The 22,901-nt window shown below is 47.0% G+C and overlaps 1 protein-coding gene and 1 long non-coding RNA gene across 3 annotated transcripts in view; one reads left to right on the top strand and one right to left on the bottom strand.

Annotated features, from left to right (window-relative positions):
• Positions 1–14,052: 14,052 nt before the first annotated feature.
• Positions 14,053–15,935, bottom strand: LOC126285063 (uncharacterized). The gene is made up of 3 exons (XM_049984385.1): positions 15,651–15,935; positions 14,693–15,161; positions 14,053–14,153 (listed from the first exon to the last, which is right to left on the bottom strand). The coding sequence occupies exons 1-3, from the start codon at positions 15,933–15,935 to the stop codon at positions 14,053–14,055; spliced, it is 855 nt and encodes a 284-aa protein (XP_049840342.1).
• A 447-nt stretch (positions 15,936–16,382) lies between these two features.
• Positions 16,383–22,901, top strand: part of LOC126284465 (uncharacterized) — a 78,428-nt gene continuing 71,909 nt past the window's right edge. For both annotated transcript variants that reach the window (XR_007551484.1, XR_007551483.1), the window contains exon 1: positions 16,383–16,614. This is a non-coding gene — a long non-coding RNA (uncharacterized LOC126284465). The remainder of the gene's footprint in view (positions 16,615–22,901) is intronic.

Here is a 22,901-nt window from a genome sequence, read left to right as displayed (position 1 = left end):
CAGACAAGAAGAGTACAGATGAACACCAGACAGAAAGAAACAGAAGAAAAGAAGAGGGCCGGAGGCTGGTTGACTGACCATGAGAACAAAAAAAGGGAAAGAGTCAACCATCCGACTTCACACTAAAGTCTGCAACCAATGATGAGAGACTCGAGGGAAAGAGACACAGAAAGGGAAAGGTGCAGGACCTCCCTAAATGGAACCATAAATAGGACAACCACGGATAAAACTTAAAATGTCGTCAGCCATTGAGGCATAGTCGCATAAAACCAAACGCAAAGTTCCCGGGAGATTAAAAGACAGCCGGAGGGTACGCAGTCGGGGACACTCTAACAAAATGTGGGCGACCGTCAGCCGGGACCCACACAGACACAGAGGGGGATCCTCCTGACGCAAAAGATGGCCGTGCGCCAGGTAGGTATGGCCGATGCGGAGCCGACACAGGACGACAGAGTCCCTGCGAGAAGCCCGCAGGGAGGACCACCACACATCGGTCGTCTCCTTAACAGCCCGCAGTTTATTCGGCGATGTCAGGCTACGCCACTCATCATGCCACATCCCAAGCACCTTACGGCGCAACAGCAACTGCAGATCACGAGCCGGGAGGCCGATCTCCAAAGCTGGGGCGTCGATCGCCCCTTTGGCCAGCCTGTCGACACGTTTGTTCCCCGGGATGCCAACGTGACCTGGCGTCCAAAAAAGACCACCAAACGACCAGAGCGGGTAATGGCAGAAACAGACTCCTGAATAAATGATACCAGAGGAGAAGAGGCATAGCAGCAGTCGATAGCCTGGAGGCTGCTCAGGGAGTCACTGCAGATGACGATGGACGTACCTGAGCAGGAACGCATATGCTCAAGAGCGCGCAATATGGCCACCAGCTCTGCAGTAAAAATACTGCAGCCAGCCATCAAGGTGCGCTGTTCACCATGGGCAGCGTGAGGAAAAGCGTAGGCAGTACGACCATCAAGCAGGGAACCATCAGTGTAGACAGTCTCACAGCCTGAAAATGAGGCGAGGAGCGCAAGGAAACGTCAATGGAGGGCCACAGGCGGAACCGAGTCCTTGGGTCCCTGTGCCAAGTCCAGATGGACGGACGGCCAGGACAGACACCAGGGAGGCGTAGGTGCACGGACCCGGAAGGGAGGCAGAAGAGGGAATGACCCCAGTTCCGACAGCAGGGACTGACGCGGACAGCAGTGGATAGCCCAGACCTAGGTCGCCGTTCGGGCAGATGGAGGACCATGGCAGGGAAAAGCAGGCGATGATTGGGATATGCACATGGACAGCATAGTCGGCGAGCAGTCGGTGGCGGCGAATCCGGAGCGGAGGAACCCCGGCCTCCTCCAGTAGACTATCCACAGGGCTCGTACAGAAAACGCCAATTGCAAGCCGAACCCCGCAGTGATGTATGGGGTCCAACAACGTCAACTCTGAGGATGATGCAGACTCATAGGCCAGGCTCCCATAATCAAGCCTGTGCTGCACAAGGGCTCTGCACAATCTCAACAACATGCAGCGATCTGCACCCCAAGGCGCGTGGCTCAGACAGTGGAGGGCGTTGATGTGCCGCCAGCACTTTTGCTTCAGCTGAGTAATATGAGGAACCCATGTGAGCTGGGCATCAAAGACGAGTCCTAAGAAGCGGCTAGTGTCCACCACTTCAAGTAGGTGGCCGTCGAGGTAAAGTTCAGGATGAGGGTGGACCGTCCGACACCTGCAGAAGTGCATAACTCGAGTCTTGGCTGCAGAGAACTGAAAACCATGAGTCAGAGCCCATGATGCTGCCTTGCGAACGGCTACTTGCAGCCTGCGTTTGGTGACTCCCGTAGTCGTTGAGCTAAATGAGATGCAGAAGTCGTTGGCATACAAAGAAGGAGACACTGACGACCCCATGGCTGCATCCAGACCATTAATGGCCACTAGAAATAAGGAGAAGCTCAACACGGACCCCTGCGTGACCCCATTTTCCTGTATATAAGATGAACTAGAGGCGGCACCGACTTGCACCCAGAAAGAGCGGCGCAATAAAAAGTTTTGAAGGAAAGCCGGGAGCTGACCATGAAGACCCCACTCATGCAATGTAGCAAGGATGTGATGCCGCCATGTGGTGTCATACGCCTTCCGCAGATCAAAAAATACAGCAAAGAGATGCTGACGTCGGGATAAGGCTGTACGGATAACAGATTCCAGCCACACCAAATTGTCCGCAGCACCCCTGGGATGGAGCGAGGAGACCACGCGACTCAAGGACCTAACACAAACGCCGCTCCTCCATACGTTTGAGCAATTTTTCACAAAACGTTGGTGAGAGTAATGGGATGATAGCTGTCCACCGCCACTGGGTCCGCACCGGGGTTCAAGATGGGGACAACAACACCTTCTCGCCACTGCGACGGGAACACGCCCTCGCTCCAAACGCGGTTAAAGATGGTGAGGATGTGTCTCTTGCAGTCCCTGGAGCGATGCTTCAGCATCTGCGCGTGGATGCAGTCTGGTCCTGGTGCTGTATCGGGGCAATCGGCGAGGGCAGCGAGGAATTCCCTCTTGCTGAAAGGAGAATTGTATTTTTCAGAACGACGCGTGTGGAATGATACCGGCGTCCGCTCGCCTCGCTGCTTTAGAGAGCGGAAGGCGGGGGGGTAAGTTGCAGTCGCAGAGCTCGTAGCAAAGTGCACGGCAAGGTGGTCAGCAATGGCGGCAGCGTCCGTGCAGACAGCGCCGTCCAGGGAGATACCAGCGACACCCATAGGGGTCTGGTATCCATAAATCCGCTGGATCCGGGACCACACGAGCGAGGGGGAGACACGGGAGCCGAAGGATGAGACATACCTCTCCCAGCACTCCTGCTTACGCCGTGCAATAAGACGAGGGGCCAAGGCACAGAGCTTCTTAAAGGCGATGAGGGTCTCCAGATACGGGTGCCGCCTATGACGCTGGAGAGCCCACCTACGGTCGCGAATAGCCTCAGCAATCTGCAGCGACCACCAGGATACAGCCTTCCTCCGAGGGAGTCCAGAAGAGCGAGGGATGGCAGCCTCGGCCGCAGAAATGATTGATGTGGTCAAGACACAGACCACCTCGTCAATGTCACCCTGTAAGGGAGACTCAATGGTGGCAGCGGAAGTAAAAGCCGGCCAGTCAGCCCTGTTGAGAGCCCAGCAGGGCAGGTGAACAGAAGAATGACACTGGGGCAGTGACAAATAGATGGGAAAATGGTAACTACCACACAGATCAGGATGCCCTCTCCAGTGGAGGGATAGGACAAGTCCGGGGCTGCAAAGAGAGAGATCGATGGCCGAGAACGAGCCATGGCCACACTGAAATGCGTGGGAGCACCGGTGTTCAAGAGGCTAAGGTCGAGCTGAGCCAACACATGCTCAATGACACGACTGCGGTCATTGGAGACATCCCACCCCATAGAGGGTTGTGGGCATTGAAATCGCTCAAAAGCAGCAAAGGTGGCGGGAGTTGAGCCAGCAGTGCAGCCGAGACATGTCGGGGGAGCTCCCCATCCAGAGGAATGTAAACAGAGCAAACAGTAATAGCCGGCGAGAGCTCAACCCTGACAGCGACTGCCTCTAAAGGCGTCAGAAGGGGTACGGGCGAGCTACAGACAGAGTGGTGAACAAAGAGGCAAACTCCACCTCACAGTCGTTGACAGGCAGTGGGGTTCTTATAGTATCCCCGATAACCGTGAAGGGTGGGGGTCCGCATTGCTGGAAACCAAGTTTCCTGAAGAGCAATGAAGAGAACTGGGGAAACTCTCAGAAGCATCCAGAGCTCAGGCAGGTGGCGGAAATAACCGCCGCAATTCCACTGGAGAATGGAAGCAGGAAGGGACTGGGAGGGCGTGAAGGCGACTAAGAGGCAGACGGCCCCTCAAAGTCAACGGCCGCCATTGGGGGAGAGTCAGCTGCGACCATAGGAAAGGCCCCCGAGGGTTCTGTGAGGGCGAGATCCACGGCAGAGGCGAGGATCTCCACCTCATCCCCGGAGCCAGAACTATTTACAGCAGGCGGTACTGAAACCGCCGGAACGTCCTTCTTCTTGGACACGTTCCGTTCCTCTTCTCACGTCTGTCCTTAGGGTTAGAGGGCTGGGAGAGCTTCTCTGAAGGTGCGTTGGAGGCTGACGACGACGCAGAAGCCCTATGACCAGCAGGTGGCGGAACCTTCAGCCACTGGCTGACATCCGGCTGGGTAGGAGAAGAAACAGAGGAAGGGAAAGCCCCGAGGAACCTTTTCTGCAAGAGAGCAACAGGCAGAGGCAACGCCGGTGGAGAAGGAGGAGGAGCAATCGAGCCCCCCGGTTTTGGAGTAGATGTCACTCCCAAAGTAAGCGTGGGGGAAGCGACAGAAGCAGGTTTGCCCCCAACTGCTAAGGGGGCAACACAGGAAGGCTTGCCCACAAACACTAGGGGCGCAGACAGAGATGCACGGCCCCGAGGGCCCACTGACGGCGGCACTGATGAGGCGACAACTGCCACTCGCGAGGGCGACGATAACGTGGCTGCAGCATAAGATGATCGAAGGGAAACAGGTTACAACCTTTCAAATTTCAGTTTTGCCTCTCGATAAGTAAGCTGGTCCAGGGTCTTAAATTCCATTATCTTCCGCTCCTTATGAGGAACGGGGCAATCCGGCGAGCATGGAGAGTGGTGCTCCCCACAGTTGACACATACAGGCGGAGGCGCACATGGAGAATCAGGATGAGAGGGGCGTCCACAATCTCGACATGTGGCGCTGGATGGGCAACGGGAGGACATATGCCCAAACGTCCAGCACTGGAAGCACCGCATCGGGGGAGCGACGTATGGCTTGATGTCACAATAGTAAACCATTACCTTGACCTTCTCGGGCAATACAGCACCCTCGAAAGCCAAGATAAAGTCACCAGTGGCCACCCTGTTAGTCTTGGGTCCTCTATGTACATGACGAACAAAATGTACACCACGTCGTTCCAAGTCAGCTCTCGGCTCGTCGTCAGATTGTAACAATAGCTCACGATGGTAAATAATCCCCTTGACCATATTTAAGCTACTGTGGGGAGTGACGGTAACAGGGACATCACCCAGCTTATCACACAAGAGCAACGCCCGTGACTGGGCTGGGGATGACGTCTTGAGGAGGATGGATCCATTCCTCATTTTAGACAACCCCACCACTTCCCCAAACTTATCCTCCAGGTGTTCCACAAAAAACAGAGGCTTCGTCGTAAGAAAGGAGTCACCATCAGTCCTGCTGCAGACAGGGTATTGTGGTACGTAAGGCTCGCACTTGGCACTAGACCCGCGTCCCTCCCACAGTGCAGCCAACGAGGGGAACGACTGAGGGTCATATCGCGCAGCATCAAAGTCAACTCTGCCTCGCTTAGAGACGCTGGTGGCCGTGCGACCACCAGCTTGGTGTGATTTATTGCGCTTCATTGCGCCACATCCGCCCAGATGCCACGTACTCCGAACGAGGGTTCTCCCCAAGGGCGCCACCCAGCCAAAGCAAGGGGTACCTGGCTGACATCCCATTGCCCGAAGTACCCGTGCCCCAGACAAGATGGGCACATACTCCTTGGCATGCATGGGGAGGAAACAGCTCTGGCATCTGTAGTGCGATCCCTGCGTGGTCAGGGGGCTCCCACCAAGAGGGTACATGACGACCCCACCACAACAGACTGGCTACCGTGCTGGATTTTAGGTGTTGAAAGGGTCCACAGTTGTCATGGGCGCTAAGAAGGGGATTGCGCACAAGACGAGAAGGAGGCAACCCAGAAGACATTAGGTGTAAATTCTGCCTCACGACAATAGGTAGCATGGAAGATGGTGGTGCATGATGAACCAATAGAAAAACACCACGTAAGGCGTCCTTCCCCAAATGGCACGCACAAACAACTGAAATTTGGAAAAATGGAGGTCAAACCCAAGAGGGGACCATCACATAAGGCCGAAACGTTTGAGACTCCTCTTAGTCGCCTCTTACGATAGGCAGGAATACCACGGGCCTATTCTTACCCCCGAACCCACAGGGGGTTCCTATGCTGAAGTCACGTGCCGATTGCTCATATGCGGCGACCCGCAGATGCACATAACGGAGGATTGTACCCTCTGCAGTGGGCAAAGTTCTAGCGCAACTGAGGCGCTTCTCCTTCTTACGTGAAGTTTGGTGTGGGGTTACATGGCGGTTTGATGTTTGCTTGACTTTTGTGCTGTTTTTTTTTATATAGATATGAAAGATAAAGGATAGTTAGAGGGACAGTAAGAGAAGTGGAAAACGAACGGCCTAAGTGGCTGGGTGGTGGGTGTGGAAAACGAACGGCCTAAGTGGCTGGCTGGTAGGTGTCAAATGAGCGTGAAGATGGGGTATTTGTTTATGATTGATAACTCCTCCATTGTGGTGAAGTTCAGCCACTTGAGCAGAGAGCGGTCGAAGCGGTGGGGACGGTGGGGGAGTGGAGGCCTAGCACATGGAAATGCGAAGGGGTATGGGTGGTCGAAGTGGGGGTAAGACCCGTCCTCTAACGACGCCGCAATCTTTTTGAGGAAGGGCTGCAACTCGTGTGATCCTGGCATTTCCGTGGCTTCACGCCATCGGTCTTCTTGGGCGCCACCTCCTGCACTGCTGCAGGGGCCGGAGCAGCCTATGTCTGAGTGGCGGCATCGACCCCCACCGGCCGTCTCACAGGCGCGGCGGCGGCACGAACCGGCGGCTTCTTCTTGAGAGCTCGAAGCTAAATGGCTCTCAGCACTATGGGACTTAACATCTGTGGTCATCAGTCCCCTAGAACTTAGAACTACTTAAACCTAACTAACCTAAGGACATCACACACATTCATGCCCGAGGCAGGATTCGAACCTGCGACCGTACCGGTCCCTCGGCTCCAGACTGGAGCGCCTAGAACCGCACGGTCACTCGGGACGGCTGCTATTCAACACGAGTGGCCAAGTTTCGGTAGACAACAGAAATCCAGAAAAAATACGGACACACAAGACTTTTCCTGCCCATTTTACACTCGTCCACTATTGTATGACCATTCATCGTTCAATACATTTTCAGACCGAAACTACAATTAATCAATGGGACTTAACATGTGAGGTCATCAGTCTCCTAGAACTTAGAACTACTTAAACCTAACTAACCTAAGGACATCACACACATCCATACCCGAGGCAGGATTCGAACCTGCGACTGTACACGGTCGCGCGGTTCCGGACTGAGCGCCTAGAACCGCGAGACCACCGCGGCCTCGTCCTTTAGTGTGGCGGCTTGGAAGCCAGCCACAGCTTTTCCGGTGGCGGCTTCACTGCTTGGACCGGTCAGCGGCGCCACATAGTAGAGTTGTTTCAAGGCCGCCAAAAATTACAAACAACAACAACGGTTTTTCAGTTCAGTTTCAGTTTTTTACAGTCTCATGTTAATTAAATGGTAAAGACCTTCCTCTTTGGCTTGTAACATAGAAACTACTTTATTATTTCACGAGTGTAAGTAACAGATATTTTTTATTCCATTAGTTACATTTTACATTTAGAAGCGAATTTATTTATTACCCGTATAAATAAAACGTGATTCTTTTTCACTCACTATCGTGAAAGTGTCAAATGACAAAATCTGACTGAATAACATTACATATAGTCCTTCCCCATGGCAGTGTGACATGATGTGGGGAGGAGAGGAGAGGAAGAAGATTACGGCAGCCTCAGGGTGAGGGGGGGGCGAATGTTTTATCTTTATCTTGCATTGTTATCAACTCAGGAGAGACGCAACGATCAGCTACTATGGTACAAAATGTACACGGAATTAACGTTTCGTGCCGGGCGCCTTGGATGAGCGGTTCTAGGCGCTTCAGCCCGGAGCCGCGCGACTGCTACGGTCGCAGGTTCGAAATTTGCCTCGGGCATGGATGTGTGTGATGTCCTTAGGTTAGTTAGGTTTAAGTAGTTCTAAGGGACTGATGACCTTAGATGTTAGGTGCTATAGTGCACAGAGCCATTGGAGCCAGATTGAGCAGGAATATCTTCATCGTCATTAACCGCTAAATACCTTGTTGATTAATAATGAACACATGTTCATAGAGCAGCTACAAGTCAACTGTTCGAACGTTGTGGCTGGCAGCATTTGAAAACGTGATGTCATATTTACGAAGACTACCGACTTGTGCCAATACTATGGAGCAAAGTGACACAGGTACGGCGGCAGGCGGTGGCTGCTGTTGTTTGTATTGGAACGTTGTGGTGTTATGTTTTTGATTATAAGATACTATGATTTAAAAACCTGAATTTCAGATCAGTACTTTCTAAAAAATCATTTCTCATGGTACGTCTTATCACAAGTCTGTCTCTGCGGCCGGCGGGGGGGGGGGGGGGGGGGGGGGGGAGCGGGGTAAAAGGGGGCGTGTTCCGGTACCTAAAAGTTTAGAAATTAAGCACTGCGACGCACTGACTCTTTTCCATCTGAGCCATGCAGATTAAATTTGGACTCGTCTGAAAAGATCACTTTGTTCCACATCTGTGGTGTCCATGTCGCATGTGCGTTTGCCCATTTCAGTCACTGTTGTCACATTACCTTGGTCAATAAAGGCTTCCTTCTAGGACGACGGGCTGGGAGTCCAGCCTTTAGTCTATTTCTTACAGTTCTATTGGTTACCTTGATGTCGCACATTTCTCCCCAGTCTCGCTTTAGTTCAGTTGATGACAGCCGACGATCGTGGAGAGAAATCATTTTCAATACCCTGTCCTGTTTGGCAGTAGATGCCCTTTTCCGACCCCTTCCTTCCTCAAGATTAACATTTCTGTTTTCCCTGTGTTTTTTCAGTAACCTCGAAATCGTAGACTTATTAAATCCTGTCTTAGAAGCTATCTCCCTGGTGCTGAGACCAACAAACGAATAAGCAAGTATAGCAGCTTTCTTTTCTGTTGTTAATTCAATTGACCTGTCCATCTTCTAACTGCAAAGTCCGAACTCAAAATGGCAGTATAAACACTGGTTTCACTGTAAAAGCAAACGACAGCAGCAAAGAGTTCTGTATCGTTGGAAAACATGCGTGAAGAAGTCAGATTATTAAGGCAAGTATATTTCAATAAAGCTTAGCAACGATGGGACCGGTATAACCTGAAGCAAACTGACGGAGACGAAATGACGAAGTAATTCATGGTGTTGCAATACATATTTCCACCACTGTATTCACCTTGTTTCCGAAGCCACCACAAAAAGTCTGTTTCTTGTAGCCATTTGTCATTGAAATGACACAGCGCTGTTTATTAGCCTGCTGCATTTGAGAAGCTCGCTATAATACGATGTTATATAGGTACACATATCACTCATTCACTGCTATGTCGCTCTTAAACACTACAATTCTAAACTAAACGCGTGCCGTGTGCGGTTCACTTGATACAACCACGACAAAATGTTTCATTACACCTATCAGCCGCACGCGACAATGGGCATTGTTGGCGCGTTCACTTGTTCGACAGCGGTATTCCTTTTAAAATTAATAGGTCTTTATTGCAAGCACCGTTAATAAAATGAAAAAGCGATGTTATCACGGTTTGTTTCGTTTGTTCAAATGGCTCTGAGCACTATGGGACTTAACATCTGTAGTCATCAATCCCCTAGAACGAAGAACTACTTCAAACCTAACTAACCTATGGACATCACACACATCCATGCCCGAGGCAGGATTCGAACCTGCGACCGTAGCAGTCGCGCGGTTCCGGACTGCGCGCCTAGAACCGCTAGACCACCGCGGCCGGCACTTCGTTTGTTTTTTGCCGCTATATAACTGCGCAGAAGAACAAATGGACATAAACTAATACTGTAGCTCCGATTTATAGCCTACATGGAAATGACAAGCAGCTGTCATTAGAAAATACAACCTATTACTGGCCTGCTTTTCCTAGTTTGTTCTTAGCGGAGCTGTCTTCAAATGACTACAACAATGGACACCGCGGTGTTATAAAAATGCAAAGCCTCTTTGACACGGCTTGCCGAGCAAATGAATGCGCCAGCAACAATCAGCACGCCGGGAAAGCTTTAAACGTCACAACAATGCGCCAACTTACATTAAAAATACATTGGAATTCGTTGCGACAAATCCACAACGATCCCAGCTTGTGACACGACCTCATACAAGATATTGCAACCAAAGAATAATCAAATTGAAAAGTTTATTTGACTATATTTTCATTATTTGGCTTCTGTAAAAAAACTTTTAAAAGATGAAATTTGTACATGTGAATTTAGTCTAATTTAACAGAAAGAAATACCATTGAGATAATAATGGAATTAATATTTTAGATAGACTTTTAGAACAGATAGCTTGATACACTGTTTAACAATCAATATTCTGATTATTATCGCCTACTGCATGACGTCTGATGCAATAACAGACTGCAGCGGCACCAGAGTGGGTCGTTTCAGTAAACAATCGCACTTGCTACAATACAACCTACAGTCCTACTGCAGCCATTCTTATTATCAACAATACATTGGCACAGAGCGCGAGTACTCGCGTCTGCTGAGGCACGTGCTCGCGAGCAGGTGCAGGGCGCGGAGTAGGGAGGGAGGGGACATGCGCGCGCACGTTTGAATAGGGCCGCAGCGTGCCTATTGAATTCGCGCCGACTGTGTAATGTTTGAAGTTCTACGATCAGCTCTAACAGTCACTTCGCTGGTTGAGAATCATGTCAAGTCGCCGTTGTGTAACCCCAACCATGCTTTCGCAGTTGGGAGGAATTATATCTCTTTACAGAAAAAGATGTTGTTGTTGTTGCTGTCTTCAGTCCTGAGACTGGTTTGATGCAGCTCTCCATGCTACTCTATCCTCTGCAAGCTTCATCATCTCCCAGTACCTACTGCAACCTACATCCTTCTGAATCTGCTTAGTGTATTCATCTCTTGGTCTCTCTCTACGATTTTTACCCTCCACGCTGACTCCAATACTAAATTGGTGATCCCTTGATGCCTCAGAACATGTCCTACCAACCGATCCCTTCTTCTGGTCAAGTTGTGCCACAAACTTCTCTTCTCCCCAATCCTATTCAATACCTCCTCATTAGTTATGTGATCTACCCATCTAACCTTCAGCATTCTTCTGTAGCACCACATTTCGAAAGCTTCTATTCTCTTCTTGTCCAAACTATTTATCGTCCATGTTTCACTTCCATACATGGCTACACTCCATACAAATACTTTCAGAAATGACTTCCTGACACTTAAATCTATACTCGATGTTAACAAATTTCTCTTCTTCAGAAACGCTTTCTTTGCCATTGCCAGTCTCCATTTTATATCCTCTCTACTTCGACCATCATCAGTTATTTTGCTCCCCAAATAGCAAAACTCCTTTACTACTTTAAGTGTCTCATTTGCTAATCTAATTCCCTCAGCATCACCCGACTTAATTCGACTACATTCCATTATTCTCGTTTTGCTTTTGTTGATGTTCATCTTAAATACTCCTCTCAAGACACTGTCCATTCCGTTCAACTGCTCTTCCAAGTACTTTGCTGTCTCTGACAGAATTACAATGTCATCGGCGAACCTCAAAGTTTTTATTTCTTCTCCATGAATTTTAATACCTACTCCGAATTTTTCTTTTGTTTCCTTTACTGCTTGCTTAATATACAGAAAGACTACGGAAGTGGAAAATGTGATGGACCAGATCCTGCACAGGAAGTTATTAAACTTAAAAGGAAGCTATCCGAATAAGATCAGGACGACGAAGAAAAATCCACTGAGGCAGCTCTCAGAGTGACTTACAAAATTGCTATGCTTTTAGCAAAATCCCTGCGCCCCTTCACTGATGGCGATTTAATAAAAGAATGTTTGGTAGTTGCAGCGGAACATTTGTGTCCATCTCCAGTTGATCAGTTTCGGATTGTGCCATTATCTAACATGACCATCATGCGTCACATACAGGACATGGCAGACGACGTCCAGAGCCAGCTTGCAAATATCTGTAAAGATTTTATGGCACATTCTCTAGCTCTGGAGGAAAGTGTTGATATCACTGGAACAGCGCAGCTTACCATATTTATTAGAGGTGAAAGTTGAAGAAAGTGTTGAAAATATAGGATTGTCGTGGAATTCTTTAGTTTCATTGTCTAGAGACGGTGCACTAGCGATGACAGGGAAAAAATCAGGTTTCGTTGCGCTATTGAAGGAGAAAATGCAAAAACTGACCGTGCCGAATGAAATAAGGGGCGTTCCATCAGGAAAACCCATGTGCAAAGAGAATCACTATAAAAAATGTGATGAGTGTTGTTGTTCGTACAACCAGTTATATAAGGAAGCATGGGCTACAACACAGGCAATTTAAAATCTTTCTTGGGGATGTAGAAAGCCAGTATGGTAGCCTGCTTTATTACAGGGAGGTCCGTTGGCTTAGTCGTGGCGAATTATTAAATCGATTTTTTTTGCGTATTAGATGAGATAAACATGTTCGTGGAAATAAATAACGTGTGTGTGTTCCTGAATTGAAAGAGCCTTAATGGAAATGTGATCTTGCGTTCTTAGCAGATTTAACTAGGCATCTGAATGCTTTGAACATTTCACTACAAGGTAAAGATCTGCTAATTACTCATTTCATAGATCGAATACGAGCTTTTAAAATGAAATTGACACTTTGGGTGAGTCAGCTGGAAACAGGAAATCTAGCTCATTTTCCTAAATTATCATCCATGAAAGATGTCCACAAAGACTGTGAACGTTATTCACGTGGTTTAGTTGCCCTTAAGGAAGAATTTGATCAACGCATTCTAGATCTGACAGCACTAGACAGTGATTTTGATCTGTTCTCCTCTCCATATTCAGCGAATATTGAAGAGATTCGTCCTGAGCTGCAACTAGAAATTATTGACCTGCAGTGTGACAGAGAATACAGAGACCAATTTCAGAACAAGAAAAACATTTTGGAATTCTACAGACACTTCCCTCAGGATAGATTTCCTCATTTGCACAAACTGGCGGCTACAATAATATCAATATTCGGTTCCACGTGTGCATGTGAACAACTGTTCTCTGCAATGAAATGTAACAAGACGCGCCTGAGAAACGCATTGTCTGATCGCAATTTAAACTGCACGCTGCGCCTACAATGCACAAGAACAATTACTCCGAACATAGACGCAATTGTAAAGGGCAAAAAGTACAAGATGACCGAGAATTCTACACTTCAGTGACACCTTTTATTGTGTAAGAGTTCACAAATCAATACGAATGAAGAGGCCTACACTAAGCTAATAAAATTATGTGGCACGTGTACATTCTCCTTTATTTGTTTCATGTGTCGCAGTAGTAATTCATGAGTGATTTACATTGACTGGCGGCAGCTGTTGTGTGCCCCACGTGACTCTCCCCACTCCCCGCTCTGGTCCGGTAGTGGGGGGAGCGTGCTCGCGCCTTGCTGCTCACAGCTTGCTCCGCGAGCACGTATTTTGTGAAGCCCTGCATTAGCACCATTCTCTAATCGCTTTCACCGCATTTTTTAAAACTATTTTCACTTTCAATAAAAAGTAAGTTTTCCTAGACGTGTGTACGTTTTCTGTTAAAATGTCGAAGAAACTTACGCATGAGCAACAATTTAGAGAGCAATAGTTAAAAGATGAAGAGTACAAATCTATTATGTCAACTGGTAAACAGACGACAGTCTGACGAACACGCGTACCACGTTCGATCTTAAGTGGCACCACTCACGTCGTACATAGTACGTTAGATTGGAAAGGTTGGCGCCGCCTCGTGCGAAGAGTCGTTTCGCGTTGGGAAAAGGACGTGGGGAAGTTTGGCAAAGACAAATTGAACATCCATCTCGAACCCCGTTATGTACATTAGAACATTATCTAATGCCGCTCGCAGTGACTAAAGTTGAACTTTGTCGGGCGGTTAGCACTACACGCGACACAATTTGTTGGGTATAGCGTTCGGCTGTCGGGTGGAACCCGACTTCGGTGGGTAGGAACCCGACCGACATTCCGACAAGAAATCCTCCGTCAGTTTGTCGGTCAAAACGCCTAACACGTACAGTTTGTCGGTTTGTGAGTGTTAAAGTGGGGGTGGGGGTCGTCTAGGAGGACAGCTTTGCAGCCTTACGTCCCGCGCCCTCTTCAACAAATCCGCAAGCACTGACGAATTTCAGCGTGCGGACCGGACATGTGCCGCCGCCGCCTACTCACACGCACACACGCATGCATGCATGCATGCATGCATGCACGCGCTGCGGCCCCACGGCCTGAGTTTGCACGTATTTCCGGTCCACACGCTAAAATCTGTCCTCACAGACAAACGCCGCGTGTGAAAGGGCCTTCGCGCAATATTTTGTTTATTTTGCTTTGAAACTTGTGGTTTTTTAATATTTTATATATTTTTATTTACATTTTTAATTTTTCCATGTCTTATTCTTAGAGGAAACAGGTAATTTGTGTAGGAATTTTGATTCTGTTGTGACACTGTTTATTTAGCCACATGGGGAGGGAGCTATCTTAGAATTTAGAATTTTGCGGGCAGCTCTGGCATTCGCAGCACAAACTGCGGAAAGCCTGGCCGGAGCTGGCCCGCCTTTTACTTGGTCGCTTTGAGCAGCGACTCCAGGACGGAGGAATACTGCCTGTCGGTGAAGAGCATCCTCACCTCGGCCATCACCTGCTCCTCCAGCTGCTTCAGGCTGCTGAAGCGGCGTGCCACGGCTGCTGCTTCTGGCAGGCTACCTCCTCCACTGCCACTGGCTCCGTCTTCAGGCTTATCACTCTGAGGGGGGGAAGCCGTTGCATGTTTGCGGCGCCTCCTCCGTTTCTTCTTCTCGCTCACTACGTCTGCTGTTTCTTCCGGTGGCTGCTCCACGGACTGAGGCGCGGCTTCTTCCTGTGGCGGAAGAGTGTCCGCACGTTTCCCGCGTCTCCTCCGGCGCCTCGTTTTCTTGGCGTCTCCGTCACAAGTAGGAACCGCCTGCAGGGTATTTTCGTCCTGCGCCTCTTCACTACACTTCGCCTGCTGCGTGGTGCAGCCATGCTGCTCCCCATTAGAATTCGCCTGCTCGGCCGGTTCTGCTAGCGCCGAAAGAGGGTCGGCAGGTTTCTTCCTTCTTTTGCGCCTCTTCCCTTCGGCCTCTCCGTCACACGCAGAACTCGCCAGCTCCGTCTCGTTCTCGTCTTCCTCCGGCTTCTCGCTGCAGTTCTCCTGCTCCGTAGTTTCGCCCTCCGCCTGCTGCGAGCTCCCGTCACTGCGTGAAAACGCCGGGCACCCTCGCCAGCTCGCGACGTGCGGTCCACCACAGCGCGCGCAAGACGGCTGGTCAGCCTTCTTCAGCGGGCAAGTGCGACTGTCGTGGGAACCGGCGCACTTGACACAAACCGGCGGATTGCGGCAATATTTTGCCACGTGCCCCTCTTGCTGACACTTGAAGCACTGTGGCTTTGGCTCAAACTCCTCAGGAAGAGGCTCCACCGTAACAGGGAAGCCGTAAAGCTGGGTCAGCTCGAAGATGGTCTCGGGCTCCCGCCTCCGTCGCTTGTCCTCGCCCGTATCTACAGCCAAGACGTAAAGCGGCGGTTTCTTCTTATTGTGCGGGCCGTGCAGCTTGACTGCCACATTGCCGAACCCTTCCCAAAACAGCCAGTACCGGATTCCTCCCACGTCACACAGCCACGGCAACCCTCGCAGCAGTGCCTTAACTGGCGGCGTCGTCGTCTTCTCAGTCTTCTTCCACTCGTAAGCTTGGGCTAACAATGTCTCATAGTCATTCTCATCTTTCTTTTTCTCAGTCTTCTTGTAGTCGTCAGCATTTGCCGACAGTGTCTCGTAATCTAACTCGTCTGAGTCATAGTACTCGTCGCTGTGGTAGTGCTCAGCACAGCTGCACACCTTGTCTGCTGATTCTATGGGCGCGCCCGTCGCGACTACCCTTCGTCTATTCGACTTCTTTCCACGTCTACCACGTTTATTCCTGCCCATGATGAGAAAAAAACGAAAATCAAAACAAAACTTCGCTTCAGAGAGCACAGACCACGTCCATACGATTTGCACTCCCCGACTGAACTGGCCGACACGTGCTTTCAGATCAAGTGGGGCACACCCTCGGGTTTTGTCGGCCTTTTTCGGCAGCACTCGGAACAGCTGAAGTGGCGAGTGCACGCTTCCAGCGCTGTCGTCTCAATTTCGACTTCGAGCACATCTCAAATATGCGCAAATTTCCGGTGATGTGGATCGATCTTATTTCCCAGGTCTGTCCACTCGTGCGTTCAGTAAATACCGTGGGAGCTTCTTATTTTGCACTCAAAAGGCCTATGGAAGTGACGTCAAAATAATGTAAAACATTCAGAATCTATAGTCGATATCTCGATCGGCGAATCCGTGTACAAATCGAGTTGACGTGAAAGGGGCGTGACTGGAGAAGTAGTCGGTTCTGTGTGTATGTGTTTGTCACATGTGACAGGAAATTGTTATGGAGAATTCCGTCAACGCGCTTACCGTATTACAGAGCAGGGATTAGACGCGTTTGAGGTATTGATGAGACGATCGTTGAAGGAAGTACACGCCTTGGTAGTGATGGAGATTAGGAAAATTCTGAACAAGCTAAGTGGCTACGGTTATGCGTACTTAGAAAATGCGCGTTCACTGCTAGCCCCTTCAGGTATGCTTAAACGTATGTAAGGGACTGAATTCGCTAGAGATGTAGTTTTCCGTTTCTCCTTCTGTTGCGTTAAAAATAATCATATGTAGTAAATGATGGTGGTTGCAAATAGTTTTTTTGCGTTTCTGGGTCTAAAAATGTCTTGTATCTCGTAACTCTCATAACATTCATATAGCATGTGGTCCCTTAATCGCGTGAATAAACCATTGTCTAGGACGGGCACATAGAAAACACCCTTTAACAAAATTAATGAATATGCAGAAAAAAAAAAATTGCCTGTGGAGGTGGGTAACTAGAAATGAACTAAAAGAAGAAGAAAAAGAAAAAAGGACATTACAGTTGCCCAGGGTTATAAAAATGAAAGTTGTATCGAATTATTTTATTATATAGCGGTAGTGAGAAACAAGATAGAAGTAACATGGAGACTGCTAATGTAGGAAATAAACGAGATGGTAGAAACATTTAAGCATTATATGTATTAAACTTTAAAATTTAGCTCTACAAACAAATGTTTATGTTTAGCAAACATAAATACACCTACTTTTCATTGAACATATATAACAGCGTCCACATTCCAAACGCCAATCTTACTACTTCCCTCAGTAAGGTTCTTTGTTATGTACAGTAAACTTAGCGACTACATAATGTTGTATAATGGCCGTTAAGTTTTTAGTTCCTATGTAGTTGTAAAAAAAATAATACTGTTTATTTCACAGCTAACGAATCGTATCACTCCCACCACACTGTTTGCATCTCTATATACGAAAAGCCGACTACTTGCCTCGAATAGTGAACTATATCCATTTGTGGATGAAAAAATTGAATTTGATTATGCTAGTTTGACTTGTTGGGACAAGTTAATTTTTGCAGTAAATTCCATTTTTAGTATTTCATAATTCTATCATATATAGTGTATAGGCATACTACACTTTTTACACCCATTTGTGGACGAATCCAGTTTCATTGATCTGTAACAACATTATTATAGAATAATTTAAACTGTTTTTCCAGATGGTACAGGCTTCTAATATAGTCATGTGAAGGCAATATGCTAGTTGAATTTTTTGACCTCGCGTTTTCAATAGAACCCCTTTCCAAAAATAATGTACCGGCACTCTTGTTTGAATGAACTGTGATAAGAGATTGCTGTTGCAGCCACTCTGGTTAGTAAAATCAAGCTGTAGTAGCTGTTATAAATATTCCCGATCAGAAAGCATAGTTCCTGGTAAGGACTTGTTAAATAAATTTTGTAGTTCATTTATACATAAAGGTGGACCAGTGTCAATCCTAAAAAGATGTCTGATAATGGTCACAAGGAAGAAAAGATGGTGAGCAACACTTGATGCTAAACGTGTCCACACAATAAAATCAGCAGAATAATTCATAAAAGTGAGTATTCAATTGAATAATGCAATTGAAGGTGCATTTCCTCTCCCTGTAGTTTCTTTGTTCAATTCTTTGTCTGCAAACATAGCAATGATGACTCAGCAAGAAGGAAAATTTGGTTGTGATAGCAGATATTGAGCAAATTCTGGCCCTGTGGGAAGACAATCTTGCATCATAAGGAAAAAGTTCTTAGTTGGCAAAGAAAAGTTTAAAACTCAGGAATTATTTCTTAAAAATCTCAGTGCATTTGATTATTGTAATAAAAAATGCTTATCACTATTTAAAGGGTTTTTATTCAGGCACACAGATAAGTCACTGATGTTATTAAAGTTACAGCAAATCACTTCCTCCTTAGCCTCCTTAAGAAGTATTGTACTGAAGAATTCAGCAAGCAAGTCTTGTAAGAGAGAACAATCATTTCTTGCATAAGACACATGAATTTGCGAATTGTGTAATGAAAAAGTATCCTTAAGTGCAAACTGAACTTACCAAAAGCTCAATGAGAGAAATGGGTGATGGATTGTTTCCTGTAGTAAACTGTTAATATAAGGTTAATTTTGCAAAGTTGGAAATACCATTGCAAGCATTACTGTGCTGATTTGGTTTATCGGTTTGTGGCACCCTGTCACGGATTATGCGGCACCTCCTGCCAGAGTTGTGTTCTCGTGTGTGTGTGTGTGTGTGTGTGTGTGTGTGTGTGTGTGTGTGTGTGTGTGTGTGTGTTGGCATAAGGGAGTTTAAGTAGTGTGTAAGTCTAGGCACCAATGACCTCAGCAATTTGGGTCCTTAGGAATTCACCCACATTTGAACATTTCATAAAATAGTGAAAACTACTGGAAGAGCCCTTTATTTTGTCGTGATGAGTTGTGTTGATTTGGCTTGACTGCAGCAGTTACTTTGCACTTGCCACCCTTATATTACAAACTTCAGAGGATAGCAGATATCAGGAGCCAACAAACCAAGGCAGCAACAATCTTAGCCCAACTTACTTATGGCAGGAACAACTTGCAAGGAAGTTAGCTAGACAAGTTACAAATCTGGCATAACAATGGTAGAAATGGAGAAGCGTTAAATGGAATAATCAATATACTTCTACAGTGTGTGGAAGATTGTCATCAAACACAGAAGCTGATGGTCTTCTATTAAATCTTGCAAGTCTCTAACTCAGGTTGCATGTCAGGACAAAAACGAAAATGGACAGAAGGAAGGAATAAAAGATGGATTCTTTGCTTGTACAAATGGGACCTGAAGTACCCCATCTATCTGCCAAAGATGATTTAGCTACAAGAATATGCAAGTACAAATAAATCATACTGTGCACTGTAACTATGATGTCAGTGGAAGAACTCTACTTGCAGTTAATAATGCTCACACAGATAACCTGTGTATGATTATATGACAGCTAATAGGGGACAAGAAGATCAGCATAAATACAAATCAGTCACACGAATCAGTGAACAGATACACAAGAAATAGTATATATTTCATTTTTTGTAAATACAACAAACCAGTGGTAAACGCAAGTTTGATTTTAAGTAATTGGTTCACAATATGCGTTTCTTCCACATAACACTGGATTCTCTGGCTTACGCAGGTTCCAGCTGTCCTTAGTGTCTGTAGTCTGTTGGAAATAACTGCCCCCCCCCCCCCCCCCCCCGACACACACACACACACACACACACACACACACACACACACACACACACACACACACACACACACACACACACACACACACGCGCGCGCGCGAAAACGTATCCTGCAAATCTTGCTTCCAATACAGGTTCTTTATCTTGCCTTCACTTCATTAGTTATTACTTAAGGGTAATGAGGGTCCTGGAATGACTGTCTGCATTTGTCTGCTTTTACCATAATGTGATGCACAATTGGTCTTCCGGCTTGAAAGTTTCTTGATACTCTTGTGAAGTATCAAGAATCTCGGGTCTAGAGTTTGGTGGCAATCTGATGACAGCTCTTCGTTCTAGGTAGTTAATGGCTCACCATGTAGTTGTTTGCCATTATTTCTTGCAGTTCCCAAATGTTATTCAGTTGTTCTACCTATATGTATATCCAAATATAAATTCATTAAAAACAAAGATTCCAAGACTTACCAAGCGGGAAAGCGCCGGCAGACAGGCACATGAACAAAACACACAAACACACACACAGAATTACGAGCTTTCGCAACTGGCAGTTGCTTCGTCAGGAAGGAAGGAAGGAGAGGGAAAAATGAAAGGATGTGGGTTTTAAGGGAGAGGGTAAGGAGTCATTCCAATCCCGGGAGCGGAAAGACTTCCCTTAGGGGAAAAAAAAGGACAGGTGTACACACACACACACACACACACACACACACACACACACACACACACACACACATCCATCCGCACATACACAGACACAAGCAGACATATTTAAAGGCCTTTCCGCTCCCGGGATTGGAATGACTCCTTACCCTCTCCCTTAAAACCCACATCCTTTCATTTTTCCCTCTCCTTCCCTCCTTCCTTCCTTCCTTCCTGACGAAGCAACTGCCAGTTGCGAAAGCTCGTAATTCTGTGTGTGTGTTTGTGTGTTTTGTTCATGTGCCTGTCTGCCGGCGCTTTCCCGCTTGGTAAGTCTTGGAATCTTTGTTTTTAATATATTTTTCCCATGTGGAAGTTTCTTTCTGTTTTATTTACAAATATAAATTCACATAGTTGTAGTCGTTATTAATGGTATTGCTATTTTCATCCAGTAATATTTTTCCAGTAGCTATTTTCCCACAGCTTACCAATCTTTCTGTGATATCAACACCCTCCTCAAGCCATCTACATTTGATATCTTGTCCCTTCCTGTTCCAACAGTGAGGTGGTGTAGTGCCTAGTGTACTGAAATTGGGAGGTGCAGTTGCAGTTTCCAGTCCAGCCATTCAAATTTGCATTTCCTGTGGTATCCCCGATTTCTCCTCCAGTCAGATGCCAAGATGATTCTGTCAGAAGACCAGTCACTTCTTTCCCTAACAAAATCAGAGCAAACATGGTCTCCAATGACCTTGGTTGTCCTGGTTCAAGGAGTCTAGGTTGGGCATGTGCGAGGTTGTGTTGTTGTTGTTGTTGTACTACTATTGTTGTAAGTCCGAAGTGTCCCATCCCAACTCTTGGCTTTGACCAGTGATGTAAGGCTGTTGTGTAACTTCATGATTGCGCGGAGTTTGGTTTGTGAGTGTGGCGTGTTTGTAGGTGTCGTGTTGCTGTTCGTGGTGCTCTCTTGTGGTGTGTTTAGGGGTTCCGAATTGTGTGGTTTATTGGGTTTTTTGGTGTTATTGCTTGTTCTGGGTGGTTCTCGTTTTAGCTGTGTGTGGAGATAAATTGTTTTCAGTGAGTTAACAATTTAGTGTTTGTTGTGTGAAAGTTATTGTAGTGCTTTTCACTGTAGGTCATATGTTAATTTGAGTAAATTAATTTGTTTCTGCTCTTTTTAGGTATGTGTATGATGGATAAAATTAAGTGTGCGTTTGCATGCTGAGTTGGGGGTTAGTCTGTTGGAGTTGATTAAATTTCTGCAGCTGTTTGGCTTGTTGGTGGAGATTGTGAAGTGTGCGGTTTGTGGTCATGACATGAAATTGGCAAAAGTTTGGGCGTCTTGGACCAGGGACAGTTATATATGGCGATGCTGTGGGATAACCTATGGCGCTCCATATGTCACGGTTCCTGGTTCGAGAAGTCTAGGTTGGGCATGCACTAGATTGTGTTGTTGACATACTACTTCTTTTATAAATCCTCTGTTTTTGCACGCATGAGACTGGTGTGAGAGGATTGAGCTTGACTGGTTTTTATTTTGTCGTGCAGTATGTTCTAAGTTTATTGAGTACAGGGTAAGTTGGGTGGGCCTGGAGTTGTGGTGGTGATAGAGTTGCAGTTTCAGAAAAGGAAGTATGGGAGGGGTAAGTTTGTAGTTGGTCTCTGGTTGTGGGGGGGGGGGGGGGGGGGGGGAGGGGCTGCTGTATTGGGGGATGGGTGTTTGGGATGTGTTTTTAGGGTTGTGGAGGGGCAGTCCAAGAGGGAATTAGTTGGGTTAATTGAGTAGTTTACAGAACCGGGTTCTACTGTAGTTTCTGATGCTTTTTCTTCTTAAAGGGGGCTGAGTGAGAAGGGGTAAAATCATTTAGTCCACCATAGTTCAGAGTTTAAAAATTATGAGATGGGGGGTTTGTATGAATACCACGAATGGGATGTGGGGGGCCATTCAGTCAGTTCTTGGGAGGAGGAAGAGGTACTTTTCTAACCTTCAGTGACATTTAGATGAGTACTGTTGGCAGAAGAGCATCCCCGAGGGTTATTGTTTCCTTTATTTTAAAAAAAGGACTATTGGTAAGATGTACAGGTCAAAAGTGGTTGGTTTGTGTGGGTGAGTGGCTGTGGCTTGCTCGGGGAGGGGGGGGGAGGGTTGTTATTGGTAGTGTTTGTGAGGGGGGGCAGAGTGTGTTGGTTTGTGATTTAGTTGTGGAGGATCTATTTTGTTGCAGGTTTTGTTGAGTTGTAGTGTGTGATAGATTTATTTTTTGTTTATTGGTATTTTATTTTGGGGTGAGGGGGAGGTTGGGGTTGGGTTTGGGGGTGGGGTGTAGGTGTGGGTTGGGTCTTTCTTTTGTTGTGTGGAACTTAGTTGTGGTAAGTTTTTTATCTTCCTTTTTTAAGTGTACTTATTTGTTGTTTGGTGGGGTGGTTCAGAGTTGTGTGGTTTGTTGTATTGGTGATTTGGTATCATGAGTTTAGTTGATTTGTAGGTATGTAGTTGAAGGGAAGTTTTTGATTCCAGTTTATGGTCATATCTGTGGGTGTTTTGGCATTGGGAGTTGCTGTTGACCTATGTGGGTGAAGGGAACTGTTGGATTCCAATGTGTGGTTGTGGCTATGGGTGTT

Source organism: Schistocerca gregaria, chromosome 8 (assembly GCF_023897955.1).
Source record: "Schistocerca gregaria isolate iqSchGreg1 chromosome 8, iqSchGreg1.2, whole genome shotgun sequence".
NCBI classification, from domain to species: Eukaryota; Metazoa; Arthropoda; class Insecta; order Orthoptera; family Acrididae; genus Schistocerca; species Schistocerca gregaria.
This window is presented reverse-complemented; position numbering and strand designations above follow the sequence as displayed.